A 22115-nucleotide genomic window follows, 5' to 3' on the forward strand; every position below is an offset into this window, starting at 1 on the left:
ATAGATTAATAAATCTAAATTTTGCTATAGATATTTAAAGAATAGGTTCTATGCCCACTAATGAATAGACAGCTAGTTACCAACCACTATGCTGGTCTTGTGTGTAAGGATCACTTGATAAGTGATAATTTATTTCTCTGAAGTCTGCTTGAAACTGTACAAAATCGTCCGAAAAAATTAATTACAACTGGGCTGTTTTATACATACATTTTATGAATATTTTTTTCAGTTTGCAACACATTGCACTGAGTTACATAAACTATCACGTTTACATGAAATTATTTCTAACATAGGGTCCCGAAACCTTTATAACCGACTTCAAAAAAAGAATAAGGTTCTCGCGAATTATCCTGAATTATTGTTTTATATTAGGTGATATCGCTACCGATTTTAAACATGAACAAAAAAATAAACAATAACCCCCTTATTCATAATGGTCCGCTAACTTAAAACAGCCGCTAAGAAGTGTTTTTTCTCATTCTGACTTAGGTCAATAGAAGAAGACAGAGTGAGAATTAGCAATGCTTTAAGTTAGCAGACTATTATGAATAAGGGGTTAGTATTTTAAGAGTGTTTTTTTATATCAAGGGTTGTCGTGAATAAATTTTGTGTATGATTATGACCCCTTAGGATGAAAATGAAATATATAAATATGATATTATTTTCTTTGTACAACGCGAGCATATACTCAAATAAAATACTTTTGAAGGAAAGTTATATAGATGCGGTATTAAACTTCTAAAAATACAATGGTTAAATAATTGCTGATGTAAACAATGACTGTCTGTAAAATATCAGATTCTGAGTTAGGTTCAATAGGATACTAATAATATTACGCATGATAAGAACATTTTTATTGAATTAAAAAATAAATATTCTATCCGGGCTCTTTATTTCGGCTATTCAAGCGCGCCTTTTTGCGCGGGGTTTTTGTGACGTCCTAGTCTATGTTAACAATATATAATATTTTTATTGTATATCATATGTTAGTGATTACTTTTCCGGAACCAACAATAATTTGACTAACAAATGCTTTTTATATTCGGAATTCAAATAATTCGGTCAATGATATTTCATTACATATGACAGTTCAAACAATGAGCGTTTAGTTTAATTAAAACAGCGTTTGCCGGTCTTGTACAGACAAATTTGTAATAATTCTGGTGAAACTTATTACATGTAATTATATTTTGTGATTTATAAGATTATTGAACAAAACCAAAAACTTACTTATATATGTATTGTCTGGTGCTTATGTGCAAAAATACTTCTAAAATAACACTAGATAAAGTATTTTTCTAGTTCCCAGAGACTCAACTATCCGAGCAAAGTGGTTTAAATCAATGAGAAGAGATAAAGTATCTCCATCAACTTGTTCTTGTTGTTGTGGGATCATTTTGAAGTGAGTTTAATTAATGTGTTATCTTTAAAAATGTAACAGAACCCTATCCTAATGTTATGATATGATTATACAGAAAAAAAAAACATTGGATATAGTAATTTCAATTAGATTCTATTGTTACAAATGAATTATACTTTCCTATTATTTTCTCAATAAAATAATTAATATTCTTAACTACGTTTTTAGATAGAATTATATGATGTGCAATTATAGATTATTTTTGGTTTTACAAATTAATATTTAAATGAAATTTAAAAATTAAATTAATTAAAACGTAGCTTACACTCCTTTAATTCAACAGAAATAAAATCTTTGGAAGATTATCTTACTTGATTGCGCTTTAACAAATCTACTTTCAGTCATTGTAAATAATAATTATACAGATAATTTAATAATGAATTAAAAAAACCTACGTAAAATTTAATCGCTAATCACCGAAAATAATATTTAGCAACCATACCAGTGATTTTATTCACATGGACTTTGACGTCACTCTGCTGTATTGAGTTAGATTTATAACAGAATTTGACATTTGTATTGAATTAGATATAACAGGGGTTGACATTTGTATTGAGTTAGATATAATATGTAACCTGTGGAATTTAGTATTTTGGGCTTCAATTTGAAGGACGCCGCAGCTATTGAAATTACTGGGCTACTGACAGGACATTTAACATCTTATGTATAGGGAGAGACGGGAAATCTTCACGTTTTAATTCACTCCAAATCGTCCCATTTGTCTTCATTTCTAATATGATACTGTCAGGTGTGCATAGTTCCTTGAAAACCACACTCCAGATAGTGAGGATAGTAATTTCAGCTGTGTGGCGTGTGGTGTGAATGTGGAATTGGGCGTGAGAGACCAACACTCTCCGTACTAAATGCGATAGAAGACGCAAAAGGAAGCGGCGTCTTTACGCAACGTCAAGTGATCGAGTCGTTCATAGAGCACTGAATCCTCGACTATTCGGGCAGCTCTGCGTCTGCGTACCTTAGGAATTCCAATCTAGGGTTAGATATAACCAATCGTGGTCCACTTACAGCCGTTCCCAATATACTATCTACAGATAGAGATAAATTACTACCTTCTACTCAGTCCTTCTAGTCAGTAATAAGCTGTCAAAAGATGAAGCTGTCCCAATATACCCGATAAGTCATTCTTATCGCCAGTTCACTGTTGCAATTTCCATACAAACAGGGACATAAATACCTGGTAAGCTATACGTCGTCCCATTAGACAGACAATCGTGTACGGATAAGATGAGTTACCGTTGAAGTTTATTGGGATAGAAGAGTCAACGATAGTTACGATTTTTTATCTCAAGTAGACCTCAACCGGATATAGACTGAATATTGGGAATGGCTGTTCGATATTTGGCCTCCCACAATCCTGCCCAATACTGCAGCAGAATCAGCAGCACGTCTTACCCTGTTGTCTTACTCGTCACGTCTTTTTATCATTAAAAGTATCTCCGATGACGTGATTTATGAAATAGAAAGCACCTCCATAATGTATCATAAATATTCATTTGAAGATATGAATATTATAATGTAACCAATAAAGTGTAAGTAATTCACTTGAACATTGATTTAACTTAAGAGCAAATATGTCGCTGATAATTCTGTGCAGTTTGAACTGAACTTTATAACAACACGCCTGTTTCTTTAAGAGTTACTTTATAGAATAAAGTTTTGATAATTTGAAGTGAAGTGAGATAAAGGTAAATTAACATTAATAAAGATATCCAAGTTATAATAGACTAATTATGTACTCACGTCATTGTTAGTTTCTCACGTTTTAATTGTAATCGTGTACTGCTCATTAATTAAATAAGTTCTAGTATATTCCAACACTTGTTTGAGTTTGATTTACAAATATTGTGAGGTCATTATCTTATTTATAAAACTATATTATTAGACTGACGAAACTTTGAAAGGAACTTGGTTCCACGGTGTTTGTGTATCAACACAGTTTTAAGAAAAATGCACATTATGGTTGCATGCTGGGCGGCGGTAATCACTTACAATGACACGTACCGGAAGAACCTTTCCGAAGAGGTTTAAAAAAGGTCTTATTTGTCCTCATATTCCGTCATGATATAATAATAATAAATTTATTTATTTCAGTCAGCATTGTCCATATTATTTTAGTATTAACTTATTCGAGGATTGGTAATATTACAAGCATTTTTTTTTAGATATGTTGGTTTAAAATAGTTTGCATACCTGTACATACTTCATAAAAAGTATTATCATGTGGTTTTAATTATAATATATACTTAATTGTTTTAAATAGATTAATCTAACAGATTTGGGTGTAATAATGTGCTGTGTTTATTTATAACATCGCCATACACGGCGTCGATATTCAGTCACCTGGCAGAGGAGGCGTGACAATACTTCACTTCAAGCCACCGCCTGCAACTATAAGTATAAGGCGCAAATTCGGCTTCACATGGGGTACCTACTGTTCTCATCTCAGAGGGGGCGCCCCTAATACCAGCTTCTTTCATTTGACCGCATACAACGAATAGCAGCTCGAATCATCGACGATCAAGTCGTCTCCAACGGCTTGATTCTTTTGCGGTGCGTAGAGATGTGGGTTCTCTCTGCATCTTCTACTTCATATAGCATGGTAGCCTCACAACTTCCCATCAAGTGAATCTCTTGCCCGTGTGCCTATTATATAAAAATGGATGCCCTTTGGAAGACAGTCGTGATATCTGAATTTTTAATTAATCTTTGTAAACCATGATTTTGTGAAATAACTACATCAAGTTAGCATATGAAGGGAAACCGAAATGTCACTAATTTATTTGCTCTAGCTCTTAAAAAGTCATTATATAAAACTACCGTCGTTTCTCCCCTTCAAGTAAAATACCTTGCAAGGGTCTGTGTGATTTAGTTTTGAAGTTAAATAAGCGTTGCGACAGGGGCTGAGGGATCAAATAGTGAACTCAAGGAACCCTTAAAGCTTCGTAACTTAAGCTTTTAAATAATATATTCATTACTATTGACTTATTAAGTTCTTGCATTTGGGGTTGGGTACTCTATTCTATAGCATTGGTAAATACTAGTGTTGAAAGCAATTTTAAATCAAAGCCCTAGGCATTATAAAGTACGGTTAATGTAATGACGTGGGGGTAAGTTTCTTTTCTTTTTTTAGAGGACATGCATTCAGCCAATTCAATGACAATAATTTATCAAATTTCAAAATAATTTTAATTGCGTTGTTTATTTTTATTAATTTTATAGTATACTACTAATGACATTTGATAAATATACAAATCTTTTTGCAATTCACTTGGGTTTTGGACTTTTTTTGTGGAATAGGAGGACAAACGAGCACCTGGTGTGTTGTGTTGGTGGTGGTGGACGGCGTTTAAATTGGAGTGAACTCCAATGAATGTTACAAAAGTCCACATTATGCGTGGAGCGGAGTGCCGTGGTGTTACTGCCCTGTTTGTCCTTTGACATGCGCGGTTCTGTGCCCTCCCCAGAATACGACGGGCAGCCCGAGCGAGAATGCTCGGGGAGGGATTCTTATAATTTCTTAATATATATTATTACCACAATTAGGTACATATTTTTTTATCTGTACCAAAATATAGCAGTTTATTTATTTTATAAAATCTACAGCACATTACGTCTCTTATTAGCTAGTTAATAAAGTGCAAATCATTGGCCAACAGTGATTTTATATTATGAAACACTAAAAAATAATTACAAATTCATAAAAAATCTACTCGAGATAAAACAAATATAGCAAACCGTGAAAGGAAGAAATAATGTACACAAAATATCATGTTTTATCAGTCAAACTGATGTAATTTTTGTTTCATAATATATTTTAACATTCAGAATATATCCATTTTTGGTAAGGTAGACAATATCTTAGGCTGGGAAGGACGTATTATAGAGGGGGGAAATTCCGCTCGTTAAGAGTTTAGACTATCGCCTAAACGACGAGCTCGCAATAATAAGTTATTTCAAGTATAACTAAAAGTACTTACTCTGTGCTGTGGTCAGTTTGTGTTTGTGTGTTATTCAGAACGATTGTGTGACGGTCGTGGACATACATAATATATAATTTGTTCGCGGATTGTAATCAAGTAATGTTTAACCGTGTCTGTTACAATATATTATACAGTTCTAACTTAGATCGCTAATACGTCTAGATAGACTATGACAGCTGTGAAAAAAAAATTATGTTTTGAACTAACCTCTATTTTGAGGAATGCACGTACACTGACACAGACAAGTGTCAAACAGTCACGCACACCTAAGTACTGGCCTGTTTTTATCGCTTGTCTAACAGCAAGAGACTGTATCTAGACGTATTTATAATCTAAGACTTCTAATAATATTGTTTGACGACGGCAATAATTAAAGTATTATTAATATTGCAAATGTCGTTCTTTATAAGTAGGTATTTACTACGAAACGATAACATAGAGAACCAAGGTTACGTTGTTTATCGCTATAACTTGGATAAAAATTAACTTGAATACGTTATTAAGTAATTTTTGATAAAAATTATCAAAGTAACTTGCATAGAGCGCTGTCTGACCTAATTGTTTAAAGTGCGATATTTATTAAAGTGTGTTTCTAATATTCGTGTTGTTGAATAGAAAATTTATTATTTTCAAAGATTGAAGATTGATTAAACAAAACATCAGATCTGTCTACGTACTATTAATATGTATAGCCCATGACGACCTGTATAGCCGAGTGGTTAGCGATCCTACCTGCTAAGCTAGAGGTCCCAGGTTCGAATCCCGGTAGGTGCAAGCATTTATATGATGAATATGGATGTTTGTTTCCGAGTCATGGATGTTTAAATGTATTTATGTATGTTTATATGAATTTATGTATGTTTAAGTAAGTTTATTGTATTAAATATATCATTGTCTTGTAACCCATAACACAGGCTATAGATGCTTAACTTGGGGCAAAATAATTTGTGTAAAAAGTGTGTCAGTATTATTATTATTATTATATGTGATTTCTTGTTATGTTCTTTTATCAAAGTGAGATGTTGGCTAGAATCCGCAAGCCGGCTTGAAGTATTGCCGTACTGAGTACTCTATTTAAGTCGCCCATCTTCTTCGAAGCTATTTTGTGCTGAATTTGCCCTCCAGATGACCGCGGAATTGGCAATCGCTCAAGATTACGAGACCCAGTATTCCACAAATTAAATTTGAACCATCACGAAAGCCTGTCGATCGTTGATCAATTGGTGACCCTCTAGGTGGCTAGCTGGTGGTTAAATATGCTCTCCATAACTTCTTTTCTGGATCGGATGGACAAGGGCTTTCTTCCATGAGTTAGGGACTACGCCTTTGGAGTATGAGGGCCAGAATAAACGCGTTAGCACCAGCGTCAAGTCAGGGGCACACGTTCTAAGCACTATGGGAGAATTGCCACCCGGCCCGCTCGACTTCATTACGTCCAATTAAAACATAGCTCGGCGAACAGTTTTCTGTTTGAACTGTATTTCAGGCATAGAGCTCTAACACCAGCGGGATGGTCGAGTTGGAGGCAAAAAGAGTGAAGAGAAGATCGGCTTCCTCTTTTGCCGAATAGGCCATGGTATCATTCCTCATGTGCAGTGGCGTTTGGTCAAAGTTACCAAGAGCAGCTAACTAGAAAGTTGCTCGCCGAATTCGCACGATTTGCCGTTAAAAAATCTATAGGCTCGGTTGTGTTTCCTCTTTCGAACTTTGTAGTTCGGCCCCTTTTTGCCCCGCACCGCAATCCGGGGTCGATACGCCTGTTATTTAATGTCACATGCTGCTTTAACTGTCGCATCGATCCAGAGCTGTGGATCGGTACTACAGAGCTTGGTATAAAAATATCCATAGCCCCGTATCACATCGGCTACTGCAACGGCACAGGCACTCGGATCGTTCGAAGGGAAACAAACCTTGCCCCAAGGGTAGGATGCAAAAAAAGAACGCATCCAATCCCAATCTACTGACTTGTAGTGCTAAGGGTCGCTGGTGGTCAACGCGTGGCAGTCAGGTAGGCACTACACTCCTGACCAGGCAATGGTCGGACGTACCGACAGCGGTTGCACCCGCAGCTGGGGATCATTGAACCAGATCTACCATATGGAATAACTGTAATCCCCTTCTGTGATGTTCAAACTGCTTCTTTTTTACTACCCAAAACTTTTATCACAGTACTTTTTTTCGACAAAGTATTACGAGCGAAACGCTATCAGAATATTTCTCGCAATTTCAACCAGCCCAGGATATTTTTCGGGTATTTCATTGCCTATTCCATTTCATCGAAACGATTTATATTCTATATCTTATGGTTCCTCTGGTATTTCTGGTGTGGGCTGCGGTGAACACACACCATCATGAGAGTCGTTGTGCTTCTTCAATAAATAATGCACTTATACAAAGAAGTTCATGTCAAAGTTTCCTTTTGCGATGTAAATAATTAAAGACGAGAGTAGATATTGTTATTTCTCTAATATAATATTTTATTTATTAATTAACATGTTTGTTTGTTGTAGACTTGATATTTTTGTTATATTTCAGTTCGCAATGGCGGTGCAAAGGATCAATAGATTAACAATTGTGGCGGCAATAGTGGGTATACTCGTTTCCACGTATGCTTTGTATGTGGAGTTGGTTGCGGAAGCCAACCCAACATATAAGGCTTTATGTGATATTTCGGAACGCGCCAGCTGTTCAAAGGTGCTGACTTCTAAGTAAGTAAAAAACTCAGTTATGTGACTTCAGTATTGGGAAAAAGCATTGAATTCCCTTTGGTGACTACATTGGGAATAAAAAATCTACTATTACTACATAGTGATCTTGCAATCAGGAGGCTTTTGTGGGAGGCTCCGGAGAATTAATTGGTCTTTCGGATCATTTACACACACACATATCTTACAGGGTTACATCAACTGACCATGTTTGACATCAGCGGCGCCTTCTTCTGCCTACCAGCTGTAATGAGCAGCCATTAATTGTGTGTCGATTTGAAAAGCGCCGTAGCTTAAGGATATTACAGGCCTAATGATACGAACATGTTTGTCTAGGTGACGAGCCGTTTGGGATGTTTGTTTTCGACAAGAGTCCTGAGCGGTATTACAAAGGATAAGGCGTATGAATTACCATCAGGTGAAAACCTCTCGTCACATTGGCTCATAAAACAAAAGAAAATCTAATAGCATGATACAGAGTTAACATGGGTACGAAAGAAAAGCAAGTTTATTTTTATGCTCCGATAAACATGTTTGTTAAGATATTGTTAAACAATAATCCTCAACAAATAGAACGTTTAAGAATTGCCTTCGGCACAGTTGGAGACGTATAGCTTACTTTCAAACATTCACGTACTTTAAATATTGTCGTTACATTTTGGTTTATTGACTTATTTCTTAAATTAGAAACGACACTCAGTCTGATTGCATCTATATTTCTTTATTATGTATTAATGATACTCTGCCGAAATGTCCATATTTAAATTTGTATAGATGTTGTTCATTTATACATAGTTATTCATCACTATATCAGCCATCCACTGCTGGACAAAGGCCTCCCCCAAGATAATACCGAGGATCGGTCCTTGGCTGCCCACATCTAACGTTTTCCGGCGATCTTGACCAGATCATCGGTACATCTTGAGGGGGACCTATCAACACTGTGTCTCCGATACGTTTTGAAGACTTTACTACCTCAACGGCCAATGTGTGTATTTGGCGAGCTATGTGCCATAGCCATTTTTTTCAGACCCCAACCTTGTTTCTCAGCTGTTTGCCGAAGGTTGACGTCATATAAAACATCAATAATTTATAGGCTATTTATCTAAATGTTACACTTAATTTGAGTAACATATCGCGGCTACGATTGACAGCTTATTAAAAAAATTATAAGTATTACAATATAAATAAGGAATCATTAAATTGTGATATTATTAGAAGCGCGTGGATTATTGTTGAACACAAATACAAGCCCCTTTTCGTGGAGTTCTCATAAACGCACCAAATGTTACACAATGAGGCTGTATTGTTGTTTTTATTGCAGGTATTCAAAAGGTTTCGGTTTCGCTGCGGAAGGCTCTGCGTTGAAGGTGCCTAACTGTGTTTACGGGATTATCTTTTATTGTTTGATGATATTCTTAAGTAAGTTAAATAATAGCTGCTATTCTAAAATATTAGAGGTAAAAGTATCCTGAAATAAATCCTAAATAAATATTGACACACTTTTACACAAATTATCTTGCCCCAAACTAGGCATAGTCTGTACTGTGGCTACAGGACACTGATATATTTAATAAAACATACTTACAATACAATATCCATCTTTTTTGTTTCTGAAAAATAAATGTAATGGAAAAATGAATTTTCTTCTCATATTCTGTAGATATATAAATATTTTTTTAAATTATAAGCTTTTTATAAACTTTCGAGAAATTGTTTCAAATATGCAATATTTTGGTGATTTCTTGGGATAGCAGCCTTAAGATCAATATAATTGCAGCTGTCTAATGACTATAAAACGAAATAAAAGATAATGCTAAGCTTACACTTAGCTACGTTTTACGTAAGTAAGTCTGAGCAAAGTCTAAGTACGCGCTATAGATCTCAGACTTAAAGTAAGAGCGAGACAGTATTATTGGCAATACCACTCCCACTTCCCAAGTTTTTGGCGGGTCTTGCAGTACCTACTACATATGTAAAGCTTGAAACTTTATAAATTATCGTATTGTCTCACTTAAACTTGTGTTGATAAATGTTTTTTCATGGCTTATACTTGCTAATAGTAGTTTGGTATAGGTACATAGATAATATCAATTTGTAATATTCTACAGTTTTCCTCGTTATTTACTATATTTAACAATTCAATAAGACAAGCTTATAAAATAATATTTTTAAAATACTAAACTTTACACGGGAAGTGTTCCGAAGAGCTGTTTAACCTGATTCCTGCCGCCGAATTCCACCTTCGCACGACACGCCACAAGTTAGAATATCATCCTCACCATCTGGATGTGTGGCGGTCCTCCACAGTGCGGTTTTCAAGGAGCTTTCTTCCACGTACTACAAAGCTGTGGAATGAGCTTCCTTGTGAGTTCCGAATGAGTTTTAGGGACGATACGACATGGGTACCTTCAAAAAAAGCGCGTATACCTTCCTTAAAGGCCGGCAACGCTCCTGTGATTCCTCTGGTGTTGCAAGAGATTGTGGGCGGCGGTGATCACTTAACAACAGGTGACCCGTACGCTCGTTTGTCCTCCTATTCCATAAAAAAAAAAACTTTTGCAGATGCCGGTTCGAGTCCCGCATCGTTCATAAATTTTGTTGTCAGATTTAATTTGTGTAATACCAGAAGTGAGGGTTATCACTTTAAAAAATAATTAATTGTTTAGATTTAAAAGAGCGATCTTAAGTCAATTTCCTAATATGCAAATATTGGGGTTGACCAGGTTATCAACTGTAAATTAGATCCTGTAGATGAAGCCACAACCTCAGAGTTGAACATGACATACAAGATATGTCATTCGAATGGTTGACTCAGTGGAAGAGCGCTCGCACTATGCGAGAGGTCGCGGGTTCGAGTCCCGCATCGTTTATAAATTTTGCTTTAAAATTTAATTTGTGTTATTAATCCCAGAAGTGAGGTTATCACTTTTAAAAGTATGAAGTAGGTAAGTACGTTATTGTTAATTGAAAATTATTCGGTTTGCTCTAAATATTGCTCAAAATCACCACAAAATTCAGTATTGGTGTGTGATCGTGATATGATTTTGAGCGAGAACAAGCCTGAATTATATTTAAGTATCCTCAAAATAATTTAACGGAAGCGATAAATTATTTTGAGCCTACGGTTTCATTGTCGACTAAAAACAGAGAACAGTGGGATAACAGACTCACCAGTGGGAGACTCCTTTGCACAGGATTTGCCGGCTAGATTATGGGTACCGCAACGGCGCCTATTTCTGTCGTGAAGTAGTAGCAGTTAGTGAAGTTACTGGGCAAATGATACTTAAAATCTTATGTCTCATGATGACGAGCGCAGTTATAGAGCCGCTCAGAATTTTCGGGTATTTCAAGAATCCTGAGCGGCACTGCATTGTAATGGGCAGGTCGTATTAATTACCATCAGCTGAACGTCCGGCTCGTCTCATCCTTTATTTTTATAAAAACAAAAAATAAGTTAAAACAAGTACGCAGCGCGTGCAGCGAAGTGTCAAGTGAATAAAAATAACTCAAGAAAGCTATAACGCATTGCGCGAGGCATGTGCATACAATTATCCTCATAAATTGAGATGTCATCAGCGGCAACGGGCAAAAAGCCATCAAAGTCGGTGGCGGTACTGGCGGGTTGGGGGCGGGAGGTAATTTATGAGCGGCGATATCCTTTACGTATTCTGAATGCTCCACAAATGATTGCACTGGTAATGGCTGTAATCGGCAGCTTGCGAACCTTATTTCATACTAAACTCCACGTTCTTGCTAATGATTCTTTTTCTGATGCGGTAACTATGTATTGACGGTCGTTCATATGATGGGCTGCGTTCTATAAACGTCGAGTTGATACGTTTTATAGTCATGAAGGTTTGTTGATGAAACTTAAAAGAAACGGCTTACTGATAAAAACATAATCTGCTAAATCTATCATTTTCGAGGCTTGCAAAGAACAATGGCGAACCTTCATACAAATTTTTGTTAACTTCTTCTTAAGCGTATTGGTATGAAAAATATGTAATAATATAGAGCTTGTATTGCTGAGTTGATTGACGCTAAGAATAAGACTGTAGTAAGTCTAGAAAGAAATATATTCCACTTTGAAGTTTTTGAGGTTATGCCTGAACATACACAGTATTTTTAGATGTATATATATAATCTATAGATTTTATAGAAGCCACCGCAAAAATCTTAGTCCTAGTCCACAGCAAAATATCGTTCATAAAATAATATCGGAATAAATTGGCAAGCAAAATTAAAGAATCACGAGAGCCGAGAAGATGCACTTCTGAGTCCGGAACAAAGACATATTATAAATTAACTCTAGCCTGGAGGAATCCTAAGTCAGAAAATTAACACGAAAAATAACCAGAAAATTCACAAAATAACGCGCGCCAACTATGAACTAACAAACACGAATGACATGACAGTGACAAGTCAATAAGAGATAATATTTTTTTTCTTGGTGGTATGTACTATGCAGCATACAGCATAAATAATTAACTAAACAATTATTTCGCCATTGTTATTTGTGCGTAACCACAGATATCTTTTCATGTCAGTTGTTGAGGTGAATGCTAGAGTAACAAGACAGTTAGGTTTTGAAACATTGTCCTAAAACAACACTTTTTCTTAAAAAAAGCAATAGCATGTGTACAAAATTATATAACAAATTGCCTGAAGACTTGAAAATACTGTCAAATAAAATATTAAAGCAACATTCTTTAAATGGCTGCTTGAAAATATTTTTAATAGCATTAATGAATATTTAAATACTTAAGTGTTAAGTTTTTGCATGATTTTAATTTAAGCTGGATAGAGGACACATTGTAATATTTAAATTCTTGACATACCCTATTCCAAAGCAAAATAAATAATTTCATTTCATTACATTTTAGGGCACAAAAAATTATCTGCAGTTTACGCGACGTTTTTTACTTTTTGCTTACAAAATGGAAATATAAATCGTAGGTTTATATACGATTTATATTTGCTTATTGTAGTGTATTGACATCTAGTCTTAACAGAGTATGTGTTAACTGTTTATTGTTTTTAGTTGTTTCACTCGTGAGCAAACGATAAACATTACACTTATGATAAAAGTAAAACTTAGGACTCACTGTTTGTACAAAACCCTACTATTAAAAAAGATAGTTAAACAGTTTTATGTTTTAGCAGAAATGACAGAATGATTCTTTGGTCTTGTTATTATATCATAATGTATATCCGGACATCAAATGTGCACCTTTCAATGCTTCGATATTATCTTAGGTGATACTGGATTACCTTTCCTCTCAAGCCTTGGCAAGCCCGCTCTTCATTCAAAAACACGGTCTGTTCGCGAGGTCGTAAATTTTGTAACATTATGCAACAGTAGAAGTCCAACTCCTGTCCAACAGTGGTGACCGCGTGATACATCGCAACCCTTGTTAAGGCGAAGAGTAAACAGAAAACACGCATTCAAGGTGTTTTTCGACAAGTTTTTTGGTGGAAATATAGCATTTTGAGTTATGAACACTACTTAATCCTTTTACACATTTCCTTAAGTCTTATTTGTAGGTTGCTAATGCTTGCTGTTGGTTATAGTTAACACTCCAGAGCCTTTTTGAACTACCATTTTTCCTTGCAGTGAAACAAGTTTTTTGGCATGACATGACGCATTTTTTAGTACAACTCTCAGAAAAGTTATTCTTATAGCATGTACTTTTTGTGTAGGTATATTTATTCAGATTAGTAATGAATAACGAGGATTGTAAGCATATAAACTGTTTTCCACGCAAGAATTTTGAAAATATTGGCTTTGTTACATAGATGGCGGGCCGGAATCCGTGAACTCAAATCGCTCAAGGTTGCTGGCATTTAGTGTCGCCTTAACAGATCCTTTTACACTGATTCCTTGTTTCAAGGCGGTTTTCTCGTGGCGTAAGTGCTTTTATAGATAAACATAACCTTCAAGCATTGTTCGTAAAAGTAACTGCGGTTTTTTATACTTGCCTGATACCTGATATATCGTTACACATCTCATGTTAGATTAATTTTTGTATCAATGCGAAATACAGATGTATAATTACATAAATCAAGTACTAGTTATTAGGTATACGATGAACGCCGACTGTACGCTGGCATATATCTATGTATGAATTTGGTCACTACGGAATTGTTGTAGGTGAATATAACATTATACACCGAGGTAAAAGTAATGCGTAACAGGTAAAAGTCCCATCCAGTAATATGGTAGAAGTGACCACTCCTACTTTAGTCATTTTTTTTTATATGTTGTCATATTTGTTAGTTGAACACTACCGCTTTAGAAACAAATGGCGCTATGAGAGACAACAAACTCTTAGTCTCCTTTGCTATAAGATGAACGTAATCTAGTAGTCCAGGCTGTCTGAAGTGCATGTCTGCTCTCCCCGCAACTTTCGTCAGTGAGACCCTATTTTAACTTCTGCGCTTTGACCCGCTGAATATCTATTGCGAGTTTAACTGTATACACTTACCCCCATATTCATATTAGTCTGCTAACTTAAAGCATTGCTAATTCTCGCTCTGTCTTCTTCTATTGACCTAAGTCAGAATGAGAAAAAACGCTCCTTAGCGGCTGTTTAAAGTTAGCGGACCATTATGAATGAGGGGGTTAACAGTAAAGCATATTACTCAGCATCAGACGACCTAACTGGTCTGTCAAATATTTGATATTTTTGATATTTTGTTACATTATTCACAATTGTTTTTAAAACTGCGTGAATAATATCTGTGTCTTGCGTCGTTGTTTTTGAAACTTTGTCTTGTTGTTTATATTACAATATGGATGTTTGTTTCCGAGTCATGGATGTTTAAATGTATTTATGTATGTTTATATGAATTTATGTATGTTTAAGTAAGTATATTGTATTAAATATATCATTGTCTTGTAACCCATAACACAGGCTATATATATGCTTAATCCGGGGCAAGATAATTTGTGTAAAAAGTGTGTCAATATTATTATTATTATTACATTATACAATAATTATATACAACTAGCTGACCCGACAGACGTTGTTCTGTATATAATAAATAAAATAATGATTTAATATGAATTTGTCAATAATATAATATAACATCAAAAATTACTTCGTAAAATATGCACCCTGCTGTCGTAATGAAATTGTTTCACAGCAGAACTGTCAAACTGTGCGTCAATAAATTCTCTCATAGAAATTATTTATGGACACATCAAAGGAAAAGACAAATTTGTTGTTTTTATTTAATTTAGTAGCATTTTCCTATTTGTTCACCTTTTAAAACTTTCTCTGGACTTCCACAAATAATTCAAGACCTAAATTTGCCAAATTGGTGCAGCCGTTCTCGAGTTTTAGCGAGACTAACGAACAGCAATTCATTTTTATATATATAGATTGATGTAGATAATACGTAGATAGGTTGGTAGGTACTTTGTTCATTGTAGTATGGATGAACATTTAGTATATATATATTTTTATTTAATTATAATATAGATATTATGTTTTATAATAGACTTTGGTCACACATATATATATCTAGATGTATTTTATTACTTATTTTAAATACTGGATGTAAACTATCGTCATCTACCAATTATTGTCTTCTGACATTGTGACCTGCTATCGTGGAGACACCTGGATTCACCTCCAGTGGACAGGTATTAGGTACTTCATTATTATTATGTTGTGTAGGAACAATAATCATTATATGAAATATTAATAAATAACTTAACAGTGCACTACAGTCCACATAGAATTACGAATACTAGAATTGCTAAAGGTGCTTAAGGCTACAAAAGTGCATTGTCTACCATTAAGGCCGGAACGCATTAGCGCGCCGCTGTGCGGCACTAAGCGTCATAGTATTATTTCAATCATTTTGTATGGAGCATGTCGCCCCAGAGCGTCGCTGCACTGCGCGTCGCGGCATAATTGCCTGCGAGAGAATATTTTGACGCGCAGTGCAGCGACGCTCAGTGCGACACAGCAAGCGGCGCGTCGCTTCAACTGAATAAAGTTTATTTGACTTTGACATGAATATATTAGATGACGAACTAACTGTCTAAATGACCTAAATTAATACATGTGGCGTAAAAGTGCTGGAATAACAAATGTACGTGCGTTGGCCCGTACACTATTCTTTTTCTCTTCTATAATTGGTTCTTCTGCACACATTAAGAAATAATGACTAAATCCTCGTTCACTATCCTTCATCTTGTAATGTTGTTCGCACGCGAACTTCTATATAAACGACGCGAGCTGCCGCTTACTGCAGTTGTTTTGCGATAGGTACCGTCTAGCGACGTGAAACGGCGCGCAGCGCAGCGCCGCTGTAATGCGTTCCGGCCTTTATGCCGTAAATCCTATTACTCCACTGCTGAATATCTAAATGATCGGACAGCCTGGGACTAGATTGTGATTATTTTATAGCGATAGAAATGACTGTACAATATTGTATATTTTTATTGAAAAGAGCGCAAAAAAAAGAATGCTGGGAGAGATTCTTGCGCCGCTTCTTCTCTCTCAGAGCGCCATTTGTTTCCGAAGCGGTAGTAGTATCTAGTAGTATAAGAAATGACATCAAAAAGAATTCTAAAGGAATCAATTTTGAGAAAATAAATGCCTTTTATGCCTTTTTATGCCTTCTATTCTTGTGATTTGTGGTCCCATCATTTTATTCACTTTTAAGCCTTATAATTCAAAGTTAATGAAATATTAATTGATAAATGAAATAATATGGTATTGTGATATATTGCGTTCCTTTGTTTCCAGGTACCTTAAACCATACAATTGCTGGAAATCTTCAGTTGCTTCTCTGTTCTACGTCTCTACTCACATGCCTTTATTTGGCATACCTTCTTGCCTTTGTGCTAAAAGATTTTTGTGTAGTATGTGTTTCTACTTATTTTGTAAATATCTCTATTACAATTTTGGTGTACATGAAGCGTAAAATTATTATGAACAAACAGAAATAAGTAAATAAGACTGGCACAGCTAGCGCCACCTATGGGTGAATAGCGGAACTTCAAGAATGTGTATTAAATATAGATGGCAGTGTCAAGCAATTTATTTTTTTTCTATTTAATATTGTTTATTTTATGGGACTACCAATAAATCTCAATAAACGTTATTATGTATTTGAGAATTTTAATTGTCATTCAACAGCCTGGGGTGTCGCGCTATTTGGAATGTGTGATATCATTTAGAAAGCCATAAATGCATGCCAACACAGAGTAGGAATCATTCCCTAGAAAATCATCCAACGATAAGTTCGAAAATAACATTCAGTATCATTCTCCGTCTCCCTCCCGTCGTTATCCCATAGGGTAACCCTTTCCCTTTCTCTAAGCGCAAAAAAAAAATGCGTTGTTGTAACTGTGTCATGGGGCGGGTCGCTCCTTTTCCAAAGATATGATCATGCCGATTGACGGCAGGTCCATGCCTGGCGCTACTTTATTACAATATTTGTGTGTTATTACTCGAGTATGTCGTGATGTTCGAGTATTTTTGTTGCATCACTTTGCATACATTGTAATTAAAATAATTTGTAAATTAATGATGAATCTGTAAATATTTATTTAAAAAGAGTTACAGTGGGATATTCTACCACATCTCAAAGCTCATATTTTCTAAAATGTTGGTAAATATTAAAATGATAATTTTGCCGTTCATAGGTGTCATGCATAATAACAAGTACCTATGTACGGCGGCTGTGAGACGATATATCTAAAACGGTCAGTCGTATCAAAGGAATCGTGTTGCCCACGGTGAGTGATACACACAGGCATATAAATGAGTGTCTCATTTATTGGCCTGTGTGTATGACTTAAGATGACTTCCTGTAAAGTTTTGATTAATTTGAAGATAGACGGAAAGTAGCACACATGAAATAGTTATTTGTTGTGGCTAACTCTGCAATAGATTGTTCGCTTCTGACCGGACGGATCGGAGTATGGGCTAGTACAGCACATACACGGAGTAGACGTCTTTTCGACGTTGGCCAACCGCGTACTAATTATGGCAGACATTCTGTTTTGCACAGGATAGTAAATTTATACAAAAAAAAAATTAAAGATATTGACATTTTTTTCAACAGCCGTAATAAATTTATTAACTCAGTGATCGAGCACACGTCCCAAGCTGAGAACGATGCCCATTAGACTGAACACTACACACTACTCACAACTCATAACACTCTCACATATTCATACACACTATACACATATCTATTTAATAATCATGTATCACAAGCACACATTATTCAGGACTTTTTTTTCTTTATTTTATATAATTACTTACCATTTATTTGTCAGCGTTATTATTTCATTATAATTTAATCTGACAAACTTTGTTAAAGGCAATACATGTATATAGTTTATAGGATTAATCTGTAGAATAGAAATGCTGTAAAGTTTGCTTAAAATAAATAAATAATTAAGTGATCAGTACCTACTATTGTTTGACAAATACGGTGACACGGGGCGTAAGCAAAGTCCGTGCTATTCAAATGTTATTGTCATTGTCTTTACTGGTTGTATCTTTAAAGTTCCGATTTCGATCTCTAGGAGTCTGGATAACCTTAAAATAAGCACATGTAGCGTGTTCTATCGAGACCGCCGCGCACACGACGGTACTCGACCACCGTACCTACAACATATAAAACTATGCATTATGGAGCGGACTGAAGAGCTATATTCGCGCCGCCGAATTCCATCATTGCACCAAACGCCACCAACTCAGATATCACGGTTTTATCAAAACTTACTTCCACGTAGAATTGAATGACGCAATGAACTACTTTGTTCCCAGAACGATACATAATGGGATATGGGTGCCAACGACAACAGTGAGTACACCGACCTAGGAGGCTGGGATCACGTCTGTGATTCCTCTGGGGTTGCAAGAGAGAACCCTAGAGAGAAGCGGCGGCGAGAATCACGTAGGTGACCCGTTTGTCAAAAGAGGCGCTATTACAATTAAAAACATGCTTATAACATGTTAAGATTAACACTTAACATGTTGTGTTGTCTCAAACGCTAGTTTTAAAATGATTATTGTAGCAGCAGTGAAAAGTAAAATGATTATTATTGAACCAGTGGGAAGCTCCTTTGCACTAGTGGGAGGCTCCTTTGCACAGGATGTCGGGTAGATTATGGGTACCACAACGGCGCCTATTTCTGCCGTGATGCAGTACTGGGTAAATATTACTGTTTCGGTCTGAAGGGCGCCGTAGCTAGTGAAATTACTGGGCAAATGAGACTTAACATCTATCGTCTCATGTTGACAAGCGCAACTGTAGTGCCGCTCAGAATGTTTGGGTTTTTTCAAAAATCCTGAGCAGCACTGTATTGTATTGGGCAGGGCGTATCAATTACCATCAGCTGAAGTCATGCTCATCTCGTCCCTTATTTCCTAAAAAAAACAATAGTTTTAAGTAAACAAAACAAAAAATACCGAACCCAGAAATGTCACCAATAATACGATCCATTGTTAAAATCGATTTATGTATGATTCGACTGTAAGCTCAAACTGTACCTTAGAGCTGTTTACGACGGACATAAAATCAGTAGTTAGAACGAAATTGAACGTTCTCGCTGGCAAGATCAGCGTTGTGGGAACGCATAATACTTGCGGTCGAAAAATACCACCAGCTCATAACCTTGTGTATTAGCTGTTACCCATAACACACGAAGAGATCAAGGTAATGTTATTTTACATAAATAGCAACAATCTATAAAATACTTGCAGATATTTTAAATTTCTAGGCAGTGGGTTCTTTTAATTAACTTCAAAGCAGAGGTCCTCAATAAACTTGTTATTTGTATATTTTTCTATAAACAACAAACTTACATACCTATATATTTAAAGCCACCATATTTTAAACCAGCGGGAAGCTCCTTTGCATAGGATGCCGGCTAGATTATGGGTACCACAACGGCGCCTATTTCTGCCGTGAAGCAGTAATGTGTAAGCATTACTGTGTTTCGGTCTGAAGGGCGCCGTAGCTAGTGAAATTACTGGGCAAACGAGACTTAACATCGTATGTCTCAAGGTAACGAGCGCCGCTCAGAATTTTTGGGGTTTTTCAAGAATCCTGAGCGGCACTGCATTGTAATGGGCAAGGCGTATTAATTACTATCATCTGATACTTGACGAGACGAGCAGGACGTTCATCTGATGGTAATTGATACGCCCTGCCCATTACAATGCAGTGCCGCTCCGGATTCTTAAAAAAACACAAAAATTCTGAGCGGCACTAGAATTGCACTCGTCACCTAGAGACATAAGATGTTAAGTCTCATTTGCCCAGCTACAGCACCCTACATACCGAAACACAGTATTGTTTACACATAACTGCTTCACGGCAGAAAAAGGTGCCGTTGTGGTCCACCCATAATCTAGCCGGCATCTTGTTCAAAGGAGCCTCCCACTACCAAATTCTTATAGTTCTATTCTAAGAATATGGAAGATCATTACAAACCAAGTCCGGACGTCAATGGTGGTCCCATTCGAGAGGCAGCTTACACAGGACCCTGACAATGAATGGGTCGCCTGATGGTAGTCGGGTGGTGATCACCGCCGCCTGTACACAAGAGGAATCACACGAGCCGGCCATTCAGGTGGATGTAGGTCCAGGCGTTTTTAAATGTCCCGATATCGTACCGACCTAGAAGCCTCGCGCAGGGAATGAACTTCATTCCACAACTTGGTTGGACGTGGAACAAACGACAAGCGCACTGTAGCGGAACGCCACAATACACACACATAGCTTGCGAGAATTGTGGCGTCGGTTGTGATGTTGAATTCGGCAGCTGGAATCACGTGGAACAGCTCTTCGTGATAAATACGGTATCTTCTACCGGCAGACAATGCGAGGTCTCTACGCAGCGCCAAGTGAGCGAGCCGTTCAGACACTACTAGACCCCCAGGTCTTGCCACATCGAGTAGTCCTGCGTTGACCACCGTTCGATGGATTGAACTGAAACAGCATGGCAGTGTTTTTGTACAATACAAATGGTATAAAACAAATATTATAACTATATTTACAATAGTTAAACAATATGTTATGTTTTTAAAGTGATAACTTCTAGGATTAATTACACAAATAAAACTGTGGACAGAATTTGCGGAATATGTGTGAGTTAACAGCTCCTGAAGATGGCTCGTGTAAAGACGAAACACGTGTTGAAGAGATTAAGTGAAACAGCAAAATAACGATTAATTATATTCATTTTACAATAGAAACAGTCGAATGATGTCATGAATGAATAATTGCAAACTTTTAGTAGTACATGAGCAATTCATTGGGTATTCATGACACATCACGGAAAGATAAGGAATTGCGTTGTTTTTGCCTTAAAGGGAAATAAACATTGTGTTTTATGACGAGCCCATGCGTAGATTAATATTTTTCCCAACAAAGATTGGACTTCAACAAGTAGTAGGTAGCTTATGTTTGTGTCCTGGTATTAGCAATATGAATATTAGTTTCTATAAATACGAACATACCTATATAACATTGTTAAGATTATTCTCTCATTTCATGATGTAGGCGGCAGAAACTTGCTAAGAACGAATTTTTTGGAAATCCTAACCCGTGGCCGGGTTGAGCTGGTAGACCTCTATTGTAGCACTAAAACAAAAGTAGAGAAAATTAACAACGTTGTGATTCTAAAGGCAAAAATTAACGTGAGAAAATAGATACACTGAAGATTTTTTGATAATAAATGATATGTTTTTACTCATTAGTTTAACAGTTATTGCTGATATTCAAGTAATCAGTGTAATTACATACAATACATTCACTACGATCATCAAATAAATAAATAAAAGTGTGTGTGTACTTATGCACGCATACTGCACGCAAGAAGTTACACATCTTTGGCCTAACAAAGCAAAAATCCTTAAAATTATTTATTCCTCGTGCTTTTCTACGTTTCTAGAAAGAACAATGTTGTAAAAATCTTGCAACGATGACTTTGACAAATAATTAACAAAT

General features: G+C 36.1%; 1 protein-coding gene across 1 annotated transcript; it reads left to right on the forward strand.

Moving 5' to 3' along the window:
- Positions 1-5447: 5447 nt before the first annotated feature.
- LOC126977427 (vitamin K epoxide reductase complex subunit 1-like protein 1) lies at positions 5448-17253 on the forward strand. Its single transcript, XM_050826229.1, has 4 exons — positions 5448-5529; positions 7954-8126; positions 9448-9545; positions 16889-17253. Exons 1-4 carry the CDS (start codon positions 5518-5520, stop codon positions 17089-17091), a joined length of 486 nt encoding a protein of 161 aa, XP_050682186.1. The 5' UTR covers positions 5448-5517; the 3' UTR covers positions 17092-17253.
- The last annotated feature ends 4862 nt before the right edge of the window (positions 17254-22115 follow it).

The sequence above is a fragment of the Leptidea sinapis genome, chromosome 45 (assembly GCF_905404315.1).
Source record: "Leptidea sinapis chromosome 45, ilLepSina1.1, whole genome shotgun sequence".
Classification (NCBI taxonomy): Eukaryota; Metazoa; Arthropoda; class Insecta; order Lepidoptera; family Pieridae; genus Leptidea; species Leptidea sinapis.

What these genes read in the sequence shown, in the direction of transcription:
- LOC126977427 (XM_050826229.1), top strand. An exon ending in TCAAAGGTGCTGACTTCTAA is followed by an intron (nt 8,127 to 9,447) that starts GTAAGTAAAAAA and finishes TTTTTATTGCAG; the next exon opens with GTATTCAAAAGGTTTCGGTT. An exon ending in TTGTTTGATGATATTCTTAA is followed by an intron (nt 9,546 to 16,888) that starts GTAAGTTAAATA and finishes CTTTGTTTCCAG; the next exon opens with GTACCTTAAACCATACAATT.